The 22163-nt window shown below is 41.7% G+C and overlaps 1 protein-coding gene across 3 annotated transcripts in view; it reads left to right on the plus strand.

Annotated features, from left to right (window-relative positions):
• The window catches only part of NUP188 (nucleoporin 188), a 30234-nt gene extending 8392 nt beyond the window's left edge, over nt 1-21842 (plus strand). For 2 of the 3 annotated variants that reach the window (XM_041120002.1, XM_041120003.1), the window contains 33 exons: nt 242-331; nt 902-967; nt 1500-1619; nt 2067-2193; nt 2314-2469; nt 2821-2947; nt 3595-3682; nt 3773-3849; nt 4017-4131; nt 4476-4596; nt 4833-4899; nt 5332-5460; nt 6678-6811; nt 7218-7324; nt 8122-8328; nt 8833-9002; nt 9339-9408; nt 10075-10142; nt 10860-11055; nt 11576-11653; nt 12007-12092; nt 12530-12675; nt 13867-14048; nt 14813-15013; nt 15694-15786; nt 16002-16160; nt 16924-17061; nt 18071-18172; nt 18879-19088; nt 19864-19995; nt 20132-20202; nt 20642-20771; nt 20986-21842. In XM_041120002.1, coding sequence (XP_040975936.1) covers nt 242-331; nt 902-967; nt 1500-1619; nt 2067-2193; nt 2314-2469; nt 2821-2947; nt 3595-3682; nt 3773-3849; nt 4017-4131; nt 4476-4596; nt 4833-4899; nt 5332-5460; nt 6678-6811; nt 7218-7324; nt 8122-8328; nt 8833-9002; nt 9339-9408; nt 10075-10142; nt 10860-11055; nt 11576-11653; nt 12007-12092; nt 12530-12675; nt 13867-14048; nt 14813-15013; nt 15694-15786; nt 16002-16160; nt 16924-17061; nt 18071-18172; nt 18879-19088; nt 19864-19995; nt 20132-20202; nt 20642-20771; nt 20986-21156 — 4134 coding nt within the window. In that variant the 3' untranslated portion in view covers nt 21157-21842. The remainder of the gene's footprint in view (nt 1-241; nt 332-901; nt 968-1499; nt 1620-2066; nt 2194-2313; nt 2470-2820; nt 2948-3594; nt 3683-3772; nt 3850-4016; nt 4132-4475; nt 4597-4832; nt 4900-5331; nt 5461-6677; nt 6812-7217; nt 7325-8121; nt 8329-8832; nt 9003-9338; nt 9409-10074; nt 10143-10859; nt 11056-11575; nt 11654-12006; nt 12093-12529; nt 12676-13866; nt 14049-14812; nt 15014-15693; nt 15787-16001; nt 16161-16923; nt 17062-18070; nt 18173-18878; nt 19089-19863; nt 19996-20131; nt 20203-20641; nt 20772-20985) is intronic. The other variant, XM_029999430.2, reaches the window with a different exon arrangement.
• Nucleotides 21843-22163: the final 321 nt, after the last annotated feature.

Raw genomic sequence — 22163 nt, forward strand, 5'->3', positions numbered from 1 at the left:
GTTTGGAATGGATTTCTAATGATAATAGTAGTGGCAAGATTTCTCATTTTGGTGAAATATTTCAGGTTAATGTGCAGCTTAACTAGCGACTGCTTCCTGTTTTGCTGCTCCTCTGCTGACTGCAGCAAGGTTGTATGAAAAAGGCAGTTGCTCAGTTTGTAAAGCAGACTGAGTACAGTTACAGTGTGTTCTGTAATTCATAGTCTTTCCTATAATGGCCTTGTGTATTCTTTCTTTCCAGTGTACTGCCAGCACAGCTTGTATGTGTATTTATGGACTTCTTTCCTTTGTCCTGACATCACTGGAATTACATACATTGGGCAATCAGCAGGTAAGCATCCAAGGCTCATTGCGTCTGTTACCTAATTTAAAATAACCTGCCATAACTGATGTTAATTACTTCTGTTAAATTGTAATCCTGCGTTTGAGACTGCAAACTTTGTGACTTAGATCTAAGAGAGTGTTTTGCTGGTTTTCCTACTGCATTTACACAATGCAAACTTAGTAAACACCTCTGCAGATTGGCTGATAATAATGAAAGGGCATATCTTGCACTTGAAGTCCTACGGATTTGAAACTAATTGTTGATGCGTTATTTCCAAAGCAATGAAAATAATACGTACTCCAATTTCAAGTTTGAGAAGACATCATATAGCCCTTTGTAGGTACAGTGGACATATTTGTCCTGGCCAGTCCGTTCATGATAAGGAGCACGGCTTTAGGCTGGCTATGTGTTCTGGGTTTGGGTGTGTTGGGTGTTTCTTTCTGTTTTGACTAGAGGAAGTAGTTACCTTGGCCAGTAACATGGAAACTTAAATTCCAAAGATGTGGCAGAACTTGGTTGGGATGAAATCCCCCTGTGTAAAGTAACTTATTTTCTCTGTCCTTTCTTCCTTTGAAGGATATAATTGATGCTGCATGTGAAGTTCTGGCAGCTTCCAGCATTCCTCAGCTCTTCTGGAAGACAGTGAGTGTGTTGGCAACTTCTTTGACCTACCTTGCTTATAGCTGAAACCTGATAAAAGATTGTCTTTTAGGAAAGAAACAGGCTGATTGTATTTAGTTAGTTAGTTTCTAGGAGGGCCTGAGGAGCTAGCGTTTGTTCGTATCTGTCTTTGATTTACTTTTGCCCTTTCCTGCCTTTTAGGTACAGCCTTGGCTTTACTCTTGAAGGATACTGGAACAAGTTTTAATATAGGTGATAGTTTAAACCAGGGCTGGGGTTGCAAGGATTGAACTAACAGCTGGCAAAAGCATCATGCTTATTTTTTTGTTGTCACAGAATTAGGATGATATGTAATGCATTACAGTCTTACTTCCTGCCTTATACTTGCACACTGCCTCATGCTTTAGTCTGTGCAAGGACTGGAGTGATACTTTTGTGCATGATTAATGTTAAATGTATGACTTAAAAAGGAACTGTATCCTTGTGGTATACTGAGACCATTTTAGCATTTCTTTTTAGTAATAAGACATTTGTTTTCTGTTTCCACCACCAGGAACCTACTGCAGGTCTGGGTATTATCCTGGACAGTGTGTGTGGGATGTTCCCCCATCTTCTTACTCCCCTCCTTCAGCTGCTCCAAGCCCTTGTGTCTGATAAATCTACTGCAAAAAAGGTACAGGATCTCTCTTGGTGTTTGGGAGATGATTTATTTCAAGACAGAGATAACATGCTGTGTGATTCTTTCTATCCATTAGACGTGCTTATCTCAGTTGTGATCTTAGATAACAGACATTAAGCTTTTGTCAAAGAACAGTGGACAGGGCTCCTTTTTAGTCTGTGCTGTTGCAGGACACTGTTTTCTGGCTTTTAGAAAACTTCAACTTTAATAGCTGGAGATTAAGATACTGCCTAATTTTTCAGGTTGTACTTTACTCATAACAAGTTCCTGATTCTTTAGATGAGACTTGTCTGGACATGTGGGCTGTCTAATAATATTTTGGTCGGGAAGGATATTGTATATGTCAAGAAAACTTCCCTATTCCTGGAAATGACCCAGTTGATTAATTTTTAAGAAGGTCTGGCTCTTCGGCTGTATTGTTTAAGCTCTCTGTCTATGCAGGTATACAGTTTCCTGGATAAAATGTCCTTCTATATCGAACTGTACAAGCGTAAACCTCCTGATGTGATCTCTCATGAAGACGGCACACTTTGGCGAAGACAGGCTCCAAAGCTCCTCTATCCTCTTGGTAAGGAAACTGCACTTAAACTTTTCTTATTGAAATGCTTTGGGGAATTTAGTTCTTTATCTGGCTTCCAACTCATGGGTTAATTTGTGACTTTATTTCACCTGCTTCTTCAATCTTTAGGCCTAGGTCAAACAAATCTGCGGATACCTCAGGGAACAGTGGGCCAAGTGATGCTGGATGATCGGGCTTATTTGGTACGATGGGAGTACTCCTACAGCAGCTGGACACTGTTTACCTGTGAGATTGAGATGCTGCTCCATGTTGTATCGACAGCAGGTGAGATAGGCTGGGATTATAGAAAAGAATAAATAATTGTTAATTGGTTATCAATTTGAAGTTAATAGTAGGATTGAACAGCTCTAAATACTTTTGAAAGAGCATGGAATATTTTCTCAGAAACCTGATTTTTTTAAATTATTATTATAATACTGTAAAATTCATTGCAAAAGGCCAAGAGCATGTAGTGAGATGAGATAAGATGAGGGAAAAGTTGAGACAGATAAAATAAATGTTTTTTGGTATGGGGAATGATCATGGGGATGTGTGGTAAGATTAATGTGCATTGTTCCAGATTTGATTAGTGTTTAAGTATGATTTCGCATTCTAGTGTTAGTTTTCTTTACCCAGATGTGATTCAGCATTGCCAGAGGGTCAAACCGATAATTGATCTGGTTCATAAAGTCATCAGCACTGATGTGTCAATAGCAGATTGCCTTCTGCCAATCACGTCACGAATCTACATGCTCCTGCAGAGGTAAGTCACTGATCGGCATGAAGTGACTAACAGCGAAGGTACCTGAGAAGATACAATGAGCTAGAAGAATGGCTAATTACGAATTTTGCCAAGAGCTTTGCAAGAAGTGTGTCTTAGTGCTTGAATTTCCCAAGACTTGTGTTCAGTTCTAAAGACTGTTCTGGCTACAGACTCTTTAATGCTTTGATGCAGCAGAATGGCCCCCCTTCCACTTCCTTCATGAACGTTGTGCAACTTTATCCATTTAAAGGCTTTTTTTTTTTTTTATTGCTGGCTATATATACATGAAAGGGAAATAAAACATATCATTAGAGCAGTAACTTCCAGGTGTTAAACCAGTTGTACTTACTAACTCTCCTCTCAGTGTTAATTGCCTGGGAATTGATGTTCTGGTGCATAATTATTGTTTGCTGTGACAGTCTGCTGTCTTGCCAGCCTTGCCTCTTGCAGTAAATTGATCTGACTCAGGTGTGAGGGGGAGGTCGCAAGTCTAGACTGAAAGTGCATATTCTGGTGTCTGTACTTACCTGCTTAGATTTTATACTTGGGTACTTCAGTGAGAGAGAAGCTTTTCTGATTAAAAGAACAGTATATAGGCTAGACCACATGTGGCAGTGCATTTTATGCACACTATTTCTCTTTTGTAGGCTAACAACTGTTATCTCTCCCCCTGTGGATGTTATTGCTTCTTGTGTCAATTGTTTGACAGTACTGGCTGCTCGCATGCCAGCCAAGGTGAGGAAATAACCTGGGCTTGCTGGGTTTGAGCACTAGTAGACATGTATATGTGAATGAGAGGGAATATCTGTACTTTTTCTCTTGCAGGTTTGGACTGACCTTCACCATACAGGCTTCTTACCATTTGTTGCCAATCCAGTGTCCAGTATGAATCATGTGATTAGGTATTCATGATCCTCTCCCCTCCTTTTTTTTTTTTTTTTTTTTGGCCTAACCTATTCATAACAAGTCATAAGAACTTTTTTCCAGTGTGAAATCTATGCATCTGACATCTCTCATTCATGTCAGAATCCTGCTATTCATGTAATAAACCCTCTTGCTTATTTCACAGTGCAGAGGGAATGAATGCTGGGGGCTATGGAAACCTATTGATGAGCATAGAACAGCCTCAAGGCGAGTACAGTGTTACCATCTCCTTCCTGAACCTGATAACAACTCTTGTCCGGGTGAGTGCTTCTCGAATGATCTGCATGTGAAATCAGCTGTAAGCTGTTATGATAGAAAAATGAAATACAGCCGTGTCTGAGATCGATCTCCTGTGCAGCAGGTCTCTGAGTAATCATTGGTTGACACTCCCTTCCGTGCTACTGTTTGTGCTTTGTCTGTAGTCTGATTCTTTCAAAAAACTTTTGATTCATCTGATCTACAAAAGAATAGAAGTCACTTGTAAATCTGTGTCCCCATGCTCGATAGTTTTCTCACACTTTAAAGATATATGGCATATCTTCCTGGAGAAGGTTTCTTGTCCTTTTAATCAGAAGGGGAACAATAACATTTCTGTTTCTTCTAGGGACAACTTGGTAGCACCCAGAGCCAAGGACTTGTGCCCTGCATTGTGTTTGTCCTGAAGGAGATGTTACCAAATTACCACAAATGGCGTTATAACTCTCATGGAGTGAGAGAGAAAATTGGTAAGGATGTTGAGGGAGGGAGAAGGAGGAGGAGGAGATAAAAGGGATCACCTGTATCTCAGAGAGAATGTGCAAATCTTTCCTCTTTTTTTTTATCATACCTTTTCTAGCAGGCATTTGGGATTTGCTTTGTACATCTACCAGTATTGCTAGATGCTGTGATTTGTTTGAAAATTTTAGGAACTAGGCAACAGATCTTCCCAAAAACTGAGTAGTCCATTTCATCTCTGTTTTAGGATGCCTAATACTGCAGCTGATCCATGCTATACTGAATTTATGCCCTGAAATGGATCCTCGCAGCAGGTAAGACAGGTGATGGATTTCAGATCTGCACTAGCCTGGCTTACAGTGCAGGAGTCACTGTCATTTTGTTTCAGTTTTTAATGCAAATGACTGGGAGTGAACTGGCATAGTTGTGTAGCGCTGGTTTCAGCTCTTTTCTGTGTTACTGAGTACAGGAAGGGTATAAAAAGATTAGGGACAGAGCAAACCACGTTGGTTTCTAGAATACCTGGTGAAGAAAGAGAAAACAGTAAATAGATTTCCTGGGACAGACTGCCATTCACTTTACTGTTTGGTGTATCCACTCTGAAGAAAGTAGAAGGGAGAATAAAGTAGGGGTCAGTGGGGGTGTAGAAATTACAAGGTTACTTTGTGGTAGTTTTCTGAGTGCCACATGGCAAAATACTGCAAGTGCTCCTCATGATGATGTCCTGTGTTGTTTGTGTCTTGCAGCAATGCCCCCAGCCTTCAGTCCTTGTGCATCTTCAGCCTGGCCAACACTGAAGCAGGGCAAGCTGTCATTAACATCATGGGAATTGGTGTGGACACTATTGATATGGTAATGGCCTCCCAGTCTAGTAGGTGAGTGGTGTGTTTCATTTCAGTAGTGTGAGGAAAGAAGCAAATGATATTCAAAATGTAGCTTTAACTTGATTGCATTTAATGGGGGGGTCAGCGTAGCAGCTAGCCATTGCAGCCTGCCTTGTATGGTCTGGAGGAGCAAGCCTTGTTTGTTCCAGGTCCATATATAGTCTTTGCTGTACACTCTCCCCTTCATGCAGTCGTTTTAGTTTTCTATTTCTAAATGACATTTGGAGCATGCTGGTGGGTGTAAATGTGCTCAATTGTTAAACGTTTGCTAGCAGTTACATTTTTTTACAAAGAATTCACTTGAACTCAATTTATAAGATTGAATGACTGAATTAGAAGTGAGAGGATTAGAGCCAATGTTAGAAGTTCTGTGTCTTCAGGTAACACCAGAGTTCAAGTCAAGCTATGCTCATGGATAAATCGTGATAAAGCTTGAAGTGTGATTATGAAAGTGCTAGGGATGATCAGTCTATTCAGGATGGTTCTGAAGGCAGCTTTTAAAGCACTGTGAAAGTACTGAAGATGCCTTTAGTGTTGAGCGCCGTGACTTCCTTATGTGGCTCTCTGAAGGCTTGAATCTTTTGCTTTAGCTATGGTTCTCTCCTTTCCTCTGTTCTCTTTTCCTGGCCAACTTTACTTGACACATAGCCAGCCAAACTTGCTAGCAGGTTGTTTCTGATAGTCAGCCAGCTTTTTCTTTCAAAACAAGTCTGGAAGGGAGTCTAGACTTGTTGAGGAAGAAGTGAGACCTATTTGAGAAGCCTTTTTGGCTTTAATGTCTCTCCACAATGTTTATCTGACAAGGAAAATCTTAGGGAAAAAAACAGACTTAGAGTCAGTTTTATCTCTTCATGCAGTTTTAGTTCACTGTAATTTCTGTGAGATTGGTTCTGTAAATGTTTCTCCCTCTGTCTTAATACATTTTAAATCTCTGTATCCCAAAGAGGAAAAAAAAAAGTGACATAGGCTGTCAGGCTCTCTTTCTTTTTTGTTTGATGTTGAAAACACGGGGCTGGGTAGACAGTATTTTTTGTGGATATGTGACAGTGTGTATTTCAGCAGCTGTTATGTGGTGATGTGACAGTCTGAGTAAAAATGTCTTATAACCCACGATTGACAGAGTATAGAATTTCCTCTTTGAATGTTGGGCAAATAATAAATGTTGATTGTCAACACAGTTACTTACTCTGGTTTCTCTTTGGAAACAGTGATGAGTCACAAGGCCAAGGTCAACTTCTGATCCAAACAGTTAAGCTGGCATTCTCGGTTACCAATAACGTCATCCGGTTGAAACCCCCCTCTAGCGTGGTATCTCCATTAGAACAGGCACTTACTCAGCATGGTATGTATTTCTCCATGGGGGCAGCCTGGGAAGCTATGCTTTTTTGTTATTTGCAAATAGTCAGTGTGTCTTATTACAAACAGTAGTTAAGATTTCAAGGTTCCAAAAAGTGGTTTCTAGTGATAGCAGAAGGCCTATTCTCCCTCCTCTAAGGCAGAGAATTCTCCTCTGGGACAGCTTCTAAAGTATTAAGCAAACATGGCTTGTTGTTTGCTGCTTTGTAATGAGATGGGTGTAATTGCAGAATATAGTAAATCATCTACCATTAGTACCTCTGGCTGGGCCCATGCCTTGTTCTTTTGGAAGACTGACCTAGTTCTCACTTTTGCTATGGAAGTTGTTATTTGGTAAATAGTTACATCTTGTTGCAGTTTCTTCTCTTTGATTTTAATTGTGTTCTCTCCAGGTGCTCATGGAAACAACCTTATTGCAGTCTTGGCCAAATACATCTACCACAAGCATGACCCTGCACTTCCACGCCTGGCCATCCAATTGCTCAAACGACTGGCTACGGTAAGATGAGACTCATACAAGTGCTCCTTTGCTTCTTCCCTTGTGACTGATTCCACCACTGCAATTCTTTCAAGATAATTTCTTCAGGCTTTTTTGTATCAGGGAGCTTAATGCAAGTCAGTTGAAGGCAGTGTGGACTGAAAGCTGTAAGGTAGAACACGTTAAAAATCACATGATTTTTTTAATGTAATCTGCCGTTTCAGAAGTCACTTAGCATCTCACTGAAAGGCTTCACGAGTGGGGTGTTTTCTGCAAAGTATTTGCACCTCCAGTTGATCTCTTTCCACTTTTTTGAGCAACTTTCTCAAGTCACACTCTTAAATACAATTCCTATGCCTTCTTAACTGGAACTTTAACATCCTACTGAGAAGAGGATCTTATTTAAGTTTTTGTCAGGAGCTTTCAACTTTGCCTTTTGGACTCTTTTTGGCTACTAAACTTATGAGAATGTATTTGCAGTTTTATTAAAGCATATAAATCCAGCTCTGGGTTTATTTATTTCAAGAAACATTATTCCAAAACTGTTTTTCTCTTTGTCTTTTCCAGTTTTGTCATAACCCTTGAGAAATAGGGGAGAGAGAGAGCAGAATTGCTAAAAAGGAAAATTTTCATCACTTTGCAGGTTTCTTCCCGCTTAATGACAACAACTTACTTTTGAGTTCCCTCACATATGTTCATAGATTCAATATCAAGTATTTTGGAGTTTCAATTTGAAATGCAAATCACCTTTTATATAGACAAGAAGCATTCTGTAGAGTTTGGTTATTTTTCCTTCTGATGTTCCTTTCCTTTTGCAGGTTGCTCCCATGTCTGTTTATGCCTGCCTTGGTAGTGATGCTGCTGCCATCCGTGATGCCTTTCTCACCCGCCTGCAGAGCAAGATTGAGGACATGCGTATTAAGGTCATGATACTGGAGTTCCTCACAGTTGCGGTGGAGACACAGCCTGGGCTCATTGAGCTGTTCCTGAACTTGGAAGTGAAGGATGGCAGTGATGGGTCAAAGGTAGAATAGCAGATACTTGCCCAAGGGCTTGCTAGCCTTTTAGCGTAGCATTCATAGCAGTGTTATGGCACTAGTCTAAAATCTGATAGTTCTTACATGTAACCTGATGTGCTTAATGTAAAGATAAATGTAGCTTGTGCTTGCAAGCGGCCAGTCAGTGAGAAAGCTGAAGATAGAGGTAGAATGGACAATACAAGTTTTCCGGAATACCTATTGTGGTGCTTTGCAGTTCAAGGTCTTCTCGGGTTGGGACCTTTTGAAGGCTCTTGGTCTTACTAAGTCTTAGCTTAGCTCATTTTTTATTCCTCTAAAAATATATTTTTTTTTCTCTCCTGTGTTGTGACTACATTCCTTGTAGTCATATACAAAATATATGATGCATCACGTACTCAAGATTTATTTCTCTGTGTATTGTTCAAGTGGAATCAAGCACATTCTGCTTTAATAGGTGCCTACATAGTGGTTCTGTGGCGATGTAACCTCTCTTGTTTCCTTTTGCTTTAGGAATTCAGCTTAGGGGAGTGGAGTTGCCTCCAAGTAGTCTTAGAGTTGATAGACTCCAAGCAACAGGAGAGGTACTGGTGCCCTCCCCTCTTGCACCGTGCTGCCATTGCCTTCCTGCATGCTCTGTGGCAGGACCGTCGAGATAGTGCCATGCTAGTTCTGAGGACAAAGTGAGTTGTTGTTTTTCTACAGTGCATTTTCCTTCCTTTTTTCCAAAATGCTTTTTCTTTGGTTCATCAGACTTTTCAGGGACATTTGCATCTTAGTCTTTGTGTGCCCTCATAAGGTTATGCAGTGTATGGGTTTTGAACTTAGTCTCTCAGGAAAGAAGATGAGAAGCCCCTATGTGCATATTCAGAAGCAAATATATTTCTGTCTTTTATACAAAGCTATATAAGCTTGTATTTACCAAAGCATTTTTTCTATGAAGTTTGGAGCAGTCAAAATGCTGCTAGGCATGTGGCATCAGAGAGATAACTGATACTACTTCTGTATATATGTTTTAGGCCAAAATTTTGGGAAAATTTAACCAATCCCCTCTTTGGGACCCTTCCTCCACCTTCAGAATCGTCAGAGGTGAGTTACGTCCAACCAAAATGAAGGTAGTTATGTACTTCTTAGAAAACCTTTCTAAGTGATGTATGTGACTCTTCCCTCTGCTTGCAGTTTTCTAAAAGGAAGTATGATCAAGTGGTTTAAACACAGCCACGAGATGAAGTGAATGCTTTCTGGCTTTGCAGAGACTGTACAGCCATGAACAGTCTTTTGAAATTCTGTGCTCTTTATTCACATATGAAACAAAAATAGATGTTACCTAGCATCTGTGGTAACACATACTCTTTGGAAGAAATGCCGTCTGTAGTGTGTCCGTACTATATGTTGTGTGCCATTTGGCAAAAGAAACTCTCCTTTTTTTTATGCGTAGCGGAGGCTGACTAGTATCACAGAGGAATCAATTTAGGTTCCTGTTATTCTTCCTTTCTGTGGAAGTTTCCCCCTTCATTATGAAAGTCCTGTGCTCTCACTCAGAGTGCCACTTTGAACACAGCATTCTTTCCTTATTATCACTAGTCCATGGTCAAATGACATAACTATTGCTATTGTGGGAAAAACAAGTCTCCCGCAAAACTGGAGTATCAGTGACTGCAAGTGGATGGGTAGGGATAAACCAGAATTACACTTACCCTGCAGAGCTAGGTGCTCAGATTTTGTTTAGTTTTTTTTTTTTTTTTGTCTTTATAGCTCAGTGTCTTGGATACCTGTGCCTTAATCATGAAAATCATCTGTTTGGAGATCTACTACGTTGTCAAGTGAGTCTTTGGTAGCCTCTCCTTCGTCCATGTACTTCTTAATTATCTAAACTGTGTGTGTTAAGTCTTGATAGACCATGCAGCCTTTGAGGGACAAAGTACATGTAATCCTGTGAAAATGTGAGAGCAACAGGGATTTATAAAAAATTACAAACACGCATTAATGATTCTTGCAATTGCCAATTGCAGAAAGAGATGTTACAGTCTTTCTGCAGCCTGAAGGTGAGAATGTTGTTGTTAGTATTTTCCGTGTATCCTGGAATGATAATATACAGTATTTATTAAAACTAATTGTAAACTAAGCTAAGTATACCTACTATAGTGATTGTTGAATTAACATTTTAGTAGTTTTCTCCCACTCGTTTTGTTTTCCTGAACATAACTGCCCTTTAATATGTTGAAAAGTCAGGATTAACTAAAATCTCTGCTTTAAAAAAAAAAAAAAAAAAAAAAAAAAAAAAAAAAAAAAAAAAAAAAAAAAAAAAAAAAAAAAAAAAAAAAGGAAAAAAAAAAAAAAAGAAACCCATAGATTTTCTTCAGGGATCATGTTTTTCCTTCACATTTGATGCAAAAAGTGGGATTCCCTGCACAGGTCTAATATGTGGAATAACCTTCACTTGCAAGCTCTGTCCTTGGCTTTCCTACCTGAATCTCAGAAGAAGTATATTTTCTGACCAAAGAATAAATGAAGATAACTTCTCCTCTTGATTTGGTCAGGGGCTCACTGGATCAGTCCCTGAAAGACACGCTGAAGAATTTCTCCACCAAAAAGCGCTTTGCTTATTGGTCAGAATATGTGAAGTTACTGGCATATCATGTGGCAGAGACAGAGGGTAGCAGCTGTGCCTCCGTGACAGAATATCAAATGCTCATCTCAGCCTGGCGGATGCTGCTGATAATCTCTACTAGCCATGTAAGAGCTACGTTTCATGTTTCATGATAACTTGAAATTAACATTTTGAATAATACAATGTCAACTTCTTAGGGCCACCTAAGTTATAATGAAGAATTCACTGGTTTTTCTTTCAATTTTGTTGTATATATGCTTACAACACAACTTGGCACAAGCATGGTACCAGAGGTTAGAGTAGGTGGTGTTTTGCTGTTTGATCAAAATGAGCATATTGTCTGTCTGAGCAGAGGAGGGAGGTAGTAAATAATTTTTATAGCAATTCTAAGTAATTCTGTAATCCTGAAGAGATTTTGCTGAATCAAGTGAGGCCGGGATGCACCATTAGGGAAATTAGTCATTGCTGACTTCTTGACAACTGTTATGTAATTCTTCAGTGATTTCTGTAAAACTGCATCATGCAGCAGCTACAAAATTTGGTGAATTCTTAAAGTTACAAGTTAAAACAGTAGACTGATGTTAGACTGCTAAGAAGGTGTATCTTTTGTTGTGCTTGATTGATCTCTGTCTTTGTGGATCTTAGGCGGATATAATGCATCTGACTGATTCTGCAGTTCATCAGCAATTGTTTCTGGATGTGCTAAATGGGACCAAGGTTTTGGTAGGTGGTGCTTCCTGTCAGTTCTTTAATTTCCCAATTGCTCATCTTTGTACTATGAGGAGTTCTATTTCTGCAGCTGCTTGCCATCACATGTTTTTTAGATCCTGTGAAATTGGGCTGAAACAAAGTCTCTCTCCCCGAATTGATGAGCTGTTCATAAATCTTTATTTTCTATATGTCATTCTTGTCATCACTGAGTGACCCTGCAGAGGGTCCTGACTCTGGTTGCCTTGATGCTGCTAGCTGCTGAAGAATAAACCTGGTCATTTGGTGGTGGTGCTTGGGCTGAGGATTTCTTAAATGTTCTGACATGTGACTATTGCAACTGTAACTCTTGCAGTATTTCTTCTTAGCTCCTAGTTCCCATGTCAGTATCCTGTCTGCAGCTGGGGTCTATGCTATGTACCCTTCTTCTGATTCTGCTCAAACAGTGGAAGAGGTGGGTATTTTGTTTGGATAATTATTAATCACTGCTAAATATAATAACTTGGGAGATTATGTTTAAGTGTTTTGCTCCAGTGAGATTCCCTTAGTGATTTGGGGAGGAAACTGAAGCCTTACCACAGAATTCTCTTTTGGGATGGCAAATGTCTGTAGGTTGTTGCTGAAATCTCTTGTAGCAATACATTTATGGTTTGGCTTCCTGTTTCCTGGTGAAAAGTGTATCAAAAAAGCTTTTGCGATAGTCAGTCCTGCATTCTCACTGTACTGTGGAATGTCTTTAGTGAGATCCAGGTGGTGACTTAAACTTCACTTGGAAGCACTGTGTTTATTTTGTGTGGATCATACAACTTATGATCCACACAGCTCAGTCAAGCCAATATATTTATTGAGGGATCTTGTCTAATCTGAAGAGCTCTCCCTTTTTGTTGTCAGCGAGTTGGGTTCTGTGGATAAAATCATAAACTCCTTGACGCAGATTCTGGAGGGAGTACTACAGGCAGATCAGCAGATGATGGAGAAAACCAAAGCCAAAGTGTTCTCAGCTCTTATCACTGTTCTGCAAATGAAGGAGATGAAAGGTGAGGTGGTGTATGTACAAGTGTCAAGAGCAGGGCTGCCATGGCTGAATATACCCTAACACTCTAGCGTTTCCAAGATAAAAATGTGTATGGTGTTAGTAGTAGTACAGCATGCTGAAATAGTCACCAACCTGTGGGACTTTTCTGCTTTTTTCTTACTTGTTTTAGCTAGTTTTAGAAAGAGAAGAGGTTTATCGTTCACACTATGTGTATGTCTTCTGTTCTCTTGTCTTTCCCCAACGATAACTTATGTGTTTGATCAGTTTGATAGAGACAAGATAGGGTTCCCATGTATTTTTGAAAATAACTCAGCAGGTGTGGGAGGGACACCCCAATAATGTCATCTCACAGAGTGACTATAGAGCTTAGATTCTGACATGGATTTCTAGTTAGAGATAACAAAAGACCCAAACACAAGAAAGTCTTGTGAGGATACATCTTGTTACAAACCAGAGAAACTAGTCTGGTCATTACTCCTGTCACTTGTGGGGCATCTTACATTGCAGTAGCACTTGAAGACCCTCAGTGGAATCTGGGCAGTATTTCTCTGTACAACACCTACAGAGGCAACTGTGGTGTTGAGAAGTGTATCAGCTTACCTTTCTGTGTATTCCTTGTCCCACTGCTTGGGCTCTGCAAGCCCATATATTTTGGAAAATAAATAGAAAGTGGAGGGTTGGGTTGTTTTTAAATGTTTTTCTTTGCTGTTGAATTTGAGTTTCCAGTCATGCTGGTAAAAGGTAGTGCAGTTTAGGTAGTGCAATTTACTATAATGGTTTTGATAAGAATGTAGTAGTATATGGACTCACAGAACATAGACTGCACCCAATCTACATGGGCCAGTACTAGCAGTCTGGAAATGGGTAGGAAATGCTGTAGTGAGCAGTTATGGAATAATCTGTCCATAGTAGTGCTTGATTTGTGCTTTGAGATGTCATGAGTTTATATGACTTCTTGGTAAAACTACACGTTTTTGTTATCCAGATGTCCATCTAATCCCTTATTATATCCTCCTAGACTTAGTCATCTAACTTAGTCACAGTTCCTCACATTCCATTTTGTATGTTTTGAAATGAAAACAGAATAAATACTAACTCCCAAGAAATGTGGCCCAGTGATGTTATCAGTTAAGCTAGAAATCTAAGTACAAGGATTGTGTGTTAACTGTTGTCTATTCTGTGTGTATCACAGTGAATGAGATCCCACAGTACTCCCAGCTGGTGTTGAGTGTGTGTGGAACACTCCAAGATGAGGTCATTGCACTCTTTGACCAGACTCGACACAGCCTGACCTTGGGAGATGCTACAGATGACAAGGACAGTATGGAAACAGATGATGCCTCCCGAGTTAAACACAAAGACCAGCGAGATGGGGTAAAGGACCTGTACATCTGCTTTGCAGCCATGTTTCTTCTCTCTAGACAAAAGTTCCATGTATGCTTGGAACAACTGTCCCTTGCAGCCTGCTGCCTTCAAAAGAAGTTTCGGCGGTTTCTATTTCAGAATTACTCCATGTCTTTTTGGCATACGTCAGTCTGGGAAATTGGCTGTTGCTGCCTTTCTTTCAGATCTGTTCTAAAAAATGTCGTTACAATTGCTAATACAGCCAGGAAGTGTGCAGAGTGTAATGTGAGGGATACCAGGTGCCTTAGTTTATGATTCTGAGAATGACTGAACTTTAGGTTATGTTAGTAAATGCCGCGACTGAATTAAGCGCTCAAGCTCTCTGTCCAAGATTCTGTTTATTTCACAAAAGGATCAAACTTATATATGTTTCAACAAAGATCTAGAAAGAACTAACGGCATACAGCCTATACTACTAACACAGGAGCGCATATCTGGCTCAGCTGGGATGTTTGCCAGTCCTCAGAACAGTTAAAGATAAAAACATTCCATACACATACTCGTGACTGTCTTCAGCCACATCTTGCCAGGCCTACACAAGGCTATCCTCCAACCTGACCTTGTAAAACTAGTTCTTCAAGGGCTTGGCAAACATGCAGCACAACAAATTCTAACGGTCACTCTTGAAAACAAATGCCAGGTGTTGGGAGCTGCTCCCACAAGTAAATGCTTTCAAGATTTTCTTGCTATCCATGTCAAGCCTATACCTCGGTCTCATTTCCTTGTCACTGCAGGTGTGTGTTCTGGGTCTGCATCTGGCTAAAGAGCTCTGTGAAGCTGATGAAGATGGAGACTACTGGCTACAGGTTACTAGGAAAGTCCCTGTACTTCCTACTATCTTTGCTGCATTGGAGATCAGCCTGAGAGTTAAACAAAACCTTCACTTCACAGAGGCCTCATTACATTTACTTCTGACCTTAGCAAGGACTCAACAGGTGAGAGATGCAGCGAAATGAAAGCATATAGCTATACATTTTTAATAGGAACTGTATATCTCATTATTCTGTCTGCAATGCAGCTGAATAATGATCTGTAGATAAAGGGGTTTTTTTAGAGGCTGGCAAGCAGTAGGTCCTGTATGTATGCCTGCTTAGTTTGCCTTGTTCTTCTTGATACTGGGATGTCTTGGATGGAAGAGCTGAGCCAGCCAGAGCAGACCTGTAATTTAGAGCAGGCACTTTTCACTGAATGTATTCTTCTGCAATGCAAATTATCCCCCTGCCCCGAGTTAAGATGGCATTAAGTGTGGGAACCTGCTTTCTGATTAGTTGCAATGAAGCATTATTTATCTGTCACAAATTCAACTTGTGTGGGGCTTTAGGTGAAAGCAAGGTGATTCCAAAGCCAACTCTTTTCAAAGATTATGTATGTACCAAACCAGATGATGTCGAAATGGGATTCATAGTAGAGTTATGCAGGTTAGATTTTACTGGAAGAACAGTGTTGCTTTTCTTGATACTGAATTTTTAATAGCATAGAATTATATGTAGATGAAAGTTCTCTAAAAGGATGTTGACAGTGCGAAGGACAGAAATATCTAATGCAAAATAATCTCTTTAGTCTCAGAGAGCAGACACATATGCAAATTTTAACTAGTTTGTTCTGTGTCTTGTAGGGAGCAGCAGCAGTGGCTGGAGCTGGTGTCACACAGAGTGTCTGCCTGCCCCTCTTGAGTGTGTACCAGCTCAGTACTAACGGAGCCATTCAGGTGGGTGCTGCTTCCTTTTGGGTGGAAAAGCACCAGGAGAGCTTGCCATGCCCTGCCTTGCAGGCTATGGTTGGAGTAGAGTCCTCCCAGTCTGGGAGGACAGCTGCCACCCCTACACACTGGAGACTTCCAAAATGGTGTGGAGGGTTTGTGATGTGTGCCACACTGGGCAGCAGTGTAAATAAGTCATTTATTTTTGTATCTGATTTGTTCAGACATCTGCTTCATCTCGAAAGTCTCTGGATGCCCCCTCTTGGCCTGGGGTCTATCGTCTCTCCATGTCACTGATGGAACGCCTTCTTAAAACACTTAGATACAACTTTCTGACGGAAGCACTGGACTTTGTCGGTGTCCATCAAGAGAGGATTCTTCAGGTATGTCACATACTTCCTCTGTGATCATTCGCTTGGTTTCTGTGTTGCAATAGCAGTGGAAAAATGTCAGAAAGTGCAGAAGCATTGAAAAGAGGCTCCTGCCTCAGAAAGATTTACAGTGGAAATAATTCAATAGTGGGAGAAGGAGGATAGAATATAACAAGCCATGTGGTCAGGCAGGGATGATTGTTATGATATTTGTTAGAGCTGGGCAGTCACCATCTGTTCATCCTCTTCACTCTTGGGGTTATAACTTTGCTACAGGTGTTTAATATGCCTACTCAACACAGTAGCAGAAGTGGGAGTCTGATGGGAACTCACTTTGTGGCTGTCTGCTCTGGAAAGAAAAGTATGAGAGCTGTTTTTGGAGGTGGCTTCAGCTCAGCCTTGCTCAAATAATGAAAGTGCTGTGGTCAGGGTTCAATCGCCATTCGGGTCAGCAAGCTCTCATGTCCTGCAGTACTGAAATACCTGTAGTGGCTGGATTGTGTCAGTGCAGACGTGCTGAAGAGTCGTTTGTACATAGGTGCTGAATTACCTGTGTATAAGCATGCTCCCTAGACAAATAGCTGTCTTCTCATATGGCAGCACAGTTCATGAAATGCATTGACCTCTGACTAAGAAATACAAAGTTCTCTGAGTCTGACGTGTGTGCTCTGTGGCTACTTTCGTGAATGCATTTCAGCTTTTTCTTCTAGAGGAGGGAACGGGGTTTTTGTGATTTGCCTGTCATTGCCCTGATTTACTTCTCTCTCCTTTCCAGTGCCTGAATGCAGTACGGACAGTACAGAGCTTGGCCTGTCTGGAAGAGGCCGATCACACTGTTGGCTTCATTCTTCAGCTCTCAAATTTCACAAAGGAGTGGCATTTCCACCTGCCACAGCTTATGAGGGACATGCAGGTAGGAATCAGGATATTGCTATAGGTAATACATTGCCTTGGAGTGCAGGGATTTGGATGTGTTAAGATCAAATGGCACTGTATCATCTTTTATTACTGCTCTTTTAAGAGGAACTACTGCTGAGGTAATTTAAATGTCTGTTCTATCAGTACCTTGTCAGAATTGAGTGAGGAAAGATAACTGTTGGGAACAGAGAGATGAGAGCTTGGAAAAATAACTTGGGGAATTCAATGTCTTGTTCTTAGTTCTCAGTGCCAGGTGACTGAGAAAATACTGGGAATTCAGGAGACTGCATTGATCCTTTATGATCAGTGTTCTGTTTAACTGGATTTTCTAGCTTCCACCAATGGTAGTAAATAGATGGGTGTCATGGTTTAACCTCAGCCCACAACTAAGCACCACGCAGCCGCTCGCTCACTTTCCACCCACCCAGTGGTTTGGGGGAGAGAATCAGCGGGGAAAAAAAGTAAAACTTGTGGGTTGAGATAAGAACGGTTTAATAGAACAGAAAGGAAGAAAATAATAATGATAATCATAATAATAACAAAATGACAATAATAATAATAAAAGAATTGGAATAAACAAAACAAGTGATGCACAATGCAATTGCTCACCACTTGCCAACAGATGACCAGTTAGTTCCCAAGCAGCGATCTGCACCCCAGGCAAACTCCCCCCAGTTTATATACTGGGCTTGATGTCACATGGTATGGAATACCCCTTTGGCCAGTTTGGGTCAGCTGTCCTGGCTGTGTCCCCTCCCAGCTTCTTGCACCCCTCCAGTCTTCTTGCTGGCTGGGCATGAGAAGCTGAAAAATCCTTGACTTACTCTAAACATTACTTAGCAACAACTGAAAAAATCAGTGTGTTATCAACATTCTTCTCATACTGAACCCAAAACACAGCGTTATACCAGCTACTAGGGAGACAATTAACTCTATGCCAGCCGAAACCAGGACAATGGGTTTTAAGCTTTTAAGAGATTTCTCCCTCACCTTATTTATTTCAGGTGAATCTGTGTTACCTGTGTCAGGCCTGTACCTCCCTCCTGCACAGCCGCAAAATGCTCCAGCACTACCTGCAGGTGAGGATGAGGACTGTAAGCCAAACTGTAAGTTAGGAGTGTTGCATGCCCATGCTCCCTGTTAAAAGGCAAATATTATTCAATATCCAGGCTCTTGGATATTGAACTGATTGTCAGTAATCTTAGTGGTGATTAATGACAATTATCAATAGTTAGGTTTGCATTTCTCCACAGCAAAAAAAAAATATGCAAAGAGTAGTCGGGACTCTAAAAACTCTGGACTGTGAAAAGCCAGTCCTAGAGAAACAGCAGCCTGTGTTTGAATGATGTTTTTATTTTATAGCTGCCTACACTGCAGCAAGAAGGCTGCATTGCTGTGGTACTCTGTAGTGCCATTAATTAAGCCACTGTTGATCTCGTGTCCTTGATCTGATTTAATTTGTTCAAGAGAGATAGCTCTTGTTCATGGGGAATCCTTAGATTCGTGAGGTGGAGATGATGCATTGCTACTGATGTGTTATTTCAGCATGGCTAAGGCTCAGTGTGTTGATTAGAGATTCTTTTTCTGGAATGTGGAATCTAAATAGCCTCTGCAGCTGCCTCCCTGCAATGCAGTGCCTCCCCCAATATACACTAAGTGTAGATTCTCATGCTTCTAGCAGGTGACAGGCTTTGGGTCTCTTATTTCCTCATTCCTTTTGTTCATAGCATTTTTTTTTCCCCCTCAAAGTATTTGTCTTAGTGCAAAATAATTGTACCTGTATTCAAGATTTTCTTTTTTCTTTCTCCACAGACAAAAAATGGTGATTCCCTTCAATCAAGTGTGACTCCACGAGTGCAGCGTAATCCCCAAGCCTCCTCCAAACATCCCAGTCCTGAGTCAGAGGCAGCAGAGCAAAAAGCACTGCTTACAGTGCAGTACAGCCTCTTGAAAATCCTCAGCAAATCTCTTGCCGCCCTGCGCCATTTCACCCCTGATGTCTGCCAGATCCTCCTTGATCAGGTAGAGAAAGAGGAGAGATTCTGCTTTCTGAAGGGGGGCAATTTCCAGCATTTCAAGTGATGTTCTGGGTCTGTGTAGTGAGGCACAGTCTGTCCTGCTTGAGACAGTGACCCCACCACACATCTGCCTGCTGTTCTGCTGCACAAAGCAGGAAGGCAGGACACAAGGAATTCCCCTTAGGAATCGGGCACTGATGAGTGTGAAAGGAAGGCTTGGCTGAGCTTGTATGTGATCTGCACAACGCTGTGTACGCGTAAACTTAGTCAAGCAGACTAATAACCCAGCTAGGTTTGTATCCTCAGTATGCCACTCTTCAGAAGAGACATCCTTTTGTTATGCTTCTGTGTCGGTGTGACCTAGTGGCTGGTCTTCAAGTTCAGAAAAGGAAGGTTTAATCCTTGATTCTGGCAGTGTTCTGTTGCTAACTTTTGAATAGTTAACTTCCTTTTCCTGTGCCTCTAGGTACATATGCTTGGGTGTTTGAAAACAACCTGGAAACAGTCATTGCTTTAGCTTGCCACTTGGTGGCAAGCTGTACAGCTTGGGAGTTGGAGAATGTTCATTCATGTGAGGAGAGCCGTATAGTCTGATTGTGGAGTGCTGTACAGAACGCTCTCTACTGCTCCGTCTGTATACTTGAGATTTGGGAAATTATCTCAGTGCTTCTAGTTCTCTATACAAAAAGTGTGATACAGGGACTAGGTATTCCTGTTACTATGACAATAGCATACTCATGGCCTCGGGGTCACTTACTCCTCTTTCTGTTTCTCCACAGTCACTGGACCTTGCTGAGTACAATGTGCTCTTCGTTTTGAGTTTCACCACACCAGCCTTTGATTCAGATGTCGCACCTTCCTTTGGGACCCTCCTTGCCACAGTCAACGTGGCCCTTAACATGTTGGGAGAGGTACTAGCTATTTCTCTGGGAGAGCACAGCAGTTGCAGTGATCTCAGAGCACTCATTCAACTGATATTTTGAAGAGTGGGAGTATTTCCTCTCTGTATCTCCTGTCTCTCATGCCTGTCTTTTTTTCCCATCTCAGCTGGATAAGAAGAAGGAACCTTTCCCTCAGGCAGCAGGGCTGAATATGCAAGAGGGAACCAAAACCCTCAAGTAAGTTTCTAGCTGTTTGCTTTAGTCGTGGCCAAGGAGCAGAACCTAATGCTCCTCAGATCAGAACTGAGGTTTACAGGCATTCGTGTAGCTTCAGAGCTGCTTGCTCTGAATCCAGGGAGCTGAGATAGCCCATCAGAAGCTCTCCAAAGCAAGCAGGGATTTTTTGGGGAGGGTGTATGAAGCCATCCCATCCTAAGAAGCAGTGTAGATAGTTGGATGCTTATTTATCAGTACATTTAAATCAGACTTCCTTGACAGCCAACAGGAGTTTCTACTCTGCAGACCATAGCTTTTGGGTATCACTGAGCAGAATGTGAACAGTAACAGTGTTCCCTCGTATGTACCCTGTGTGTGAAGTCTTTCTAAGAGTATTTAACCTTGAAACTAGAGTGTGCTGACCTTTTTGGCTCCTGCTGATGTGTTTTAATTTGCACAGGTCTCTGCTTATGTTTACAATGGAAAACTGTTTCTACCTGCTCATCTCCCAGGCTGTTCGGTACTTGAGAGACCCAGCTGTGCATCCCCGTGATAAGCAGCGGATGAAACAGGAGCTCAGCTCTGAGCTGGTAAGCAGCTTGTACCATCCTTCCTGCTGTTCAGTGTAAATGTGTCTTGTGGGAGAAGGTCATTTGTCTTTGGCTGCCCAGCATGAGTCAACAGCCTTAAGCATCTTGGGCTGCACATACTGGTGCCTGTTCCTCTGCCACCAGCACCTTGTTTGGGGAGGGAGAGGGGCATGTGTTTGAAAGAAGCTAACTTGTTACGTGCTTCTGATTTCAGAGTACACTGCTCTCCAGCCTGTCTCGTTACTTCCGCCGTGGTGGTCCCTCCTCACCTGCCAGCGGGGTTCTTCCCTCTCCCCAAGGAAAGTCTGCCTCCAAGCTGGGTCCCGAGGGGCAGGAGCCTTTGTTTCAGCTTGTGCAGGCCTTTGTCCGGCACGTGCAGAGATAGATTCTATCCTGCCCCTGCCTCCCTTTTCAGGACGTGCACCAGAATGATTCATGTCCACCGCAGAAGGCATCACCTTTGGCAGAGCTTGTAACAAGGACTGGGAAAGGGAGGGAGGCCTGGTGTGGGCAGTGGTGTAAACCGAGCTGTAACATCAGCAGCGAGATCCCGTTGAACTCTTGCAACCCAGTAGCAGAGTGAATGTAAGGAGAGCAGCTCTTTGGTGATCAGCCCACGTGCACAGGCTGCTCGCTCCATCTGCTAGAGGATCCTGGCTGGGTACAAGTGCTGAACAGTCAAAACCTTTATTTTTGTAGCTTGTACCTCAGCTGGGGAAGCTGTGGCTGGATGGAGAGAGGAGACAAACTTTCCGCTGGGCATTAACTCTGCTCGTAACACAAGGTGCAATCTGCCTCTCCCTCGCAGTCAGAGTCCAGTTAAGGCACAACCAAGGGATCAGCCAGCAATTCAGAGACCATCTTTCTACTGCTATTTTTGTACTGAATGGTTCAAGGCAAGATGGTGTATGTGTGCTCACGCCTTCCCTTCACCCTGCAGTCTGTGTGTTGTGTGTGTTTCTGAAGAGCAAGGCCTCACTCAAGGTTTTTAAGTCAAAATTCCATCGCTCCAGTCTTGCAGTTTTTTGTAACTGTGCCCTATTTATACTGATATTAAAACCTTTATAGGCAGCAGCTGGGTTCATGGTTTTGCATTGGACATAGCAGCCTGCAGCACCAATTCTGCATCTTCTGTGTAGTAATTCTGCTGCGTCAACTGGGCTGACGTCCCAGCTAACAGTGATGCGAGTTGTGGCTTGTGAGTGACAATACAGATACCATTTGAAGTGATTATAATCAAAGGTTGATTTCCCTCAGCTTTCCCACACCCACTCCCTTTCTCTTACTCTCATGTTGGGGAACTCGTAGGAGGTTTTAAACGAGCATCACTATAAAATACTCCTCAGGAATGATTCTTCTGTACATGATGGTGTGGACCACGCGCACAGATTA

The sequence above is a fragment of the Aquila chrysaetos genome, chromosome 24 (assembly GCF_900496995.4).
Source record: "Aquila chrysaetos chrysaetos chromosome 24, bAquChr1.4, whole genome shotgun sequence".
In the NCBI taxonomy this organism is placed as follows: Eukaryota; Metazoa; Chordata; class Aves; order Accipitriformes; family Accipitridae; genus Aquila; species Aquila chrysaetos.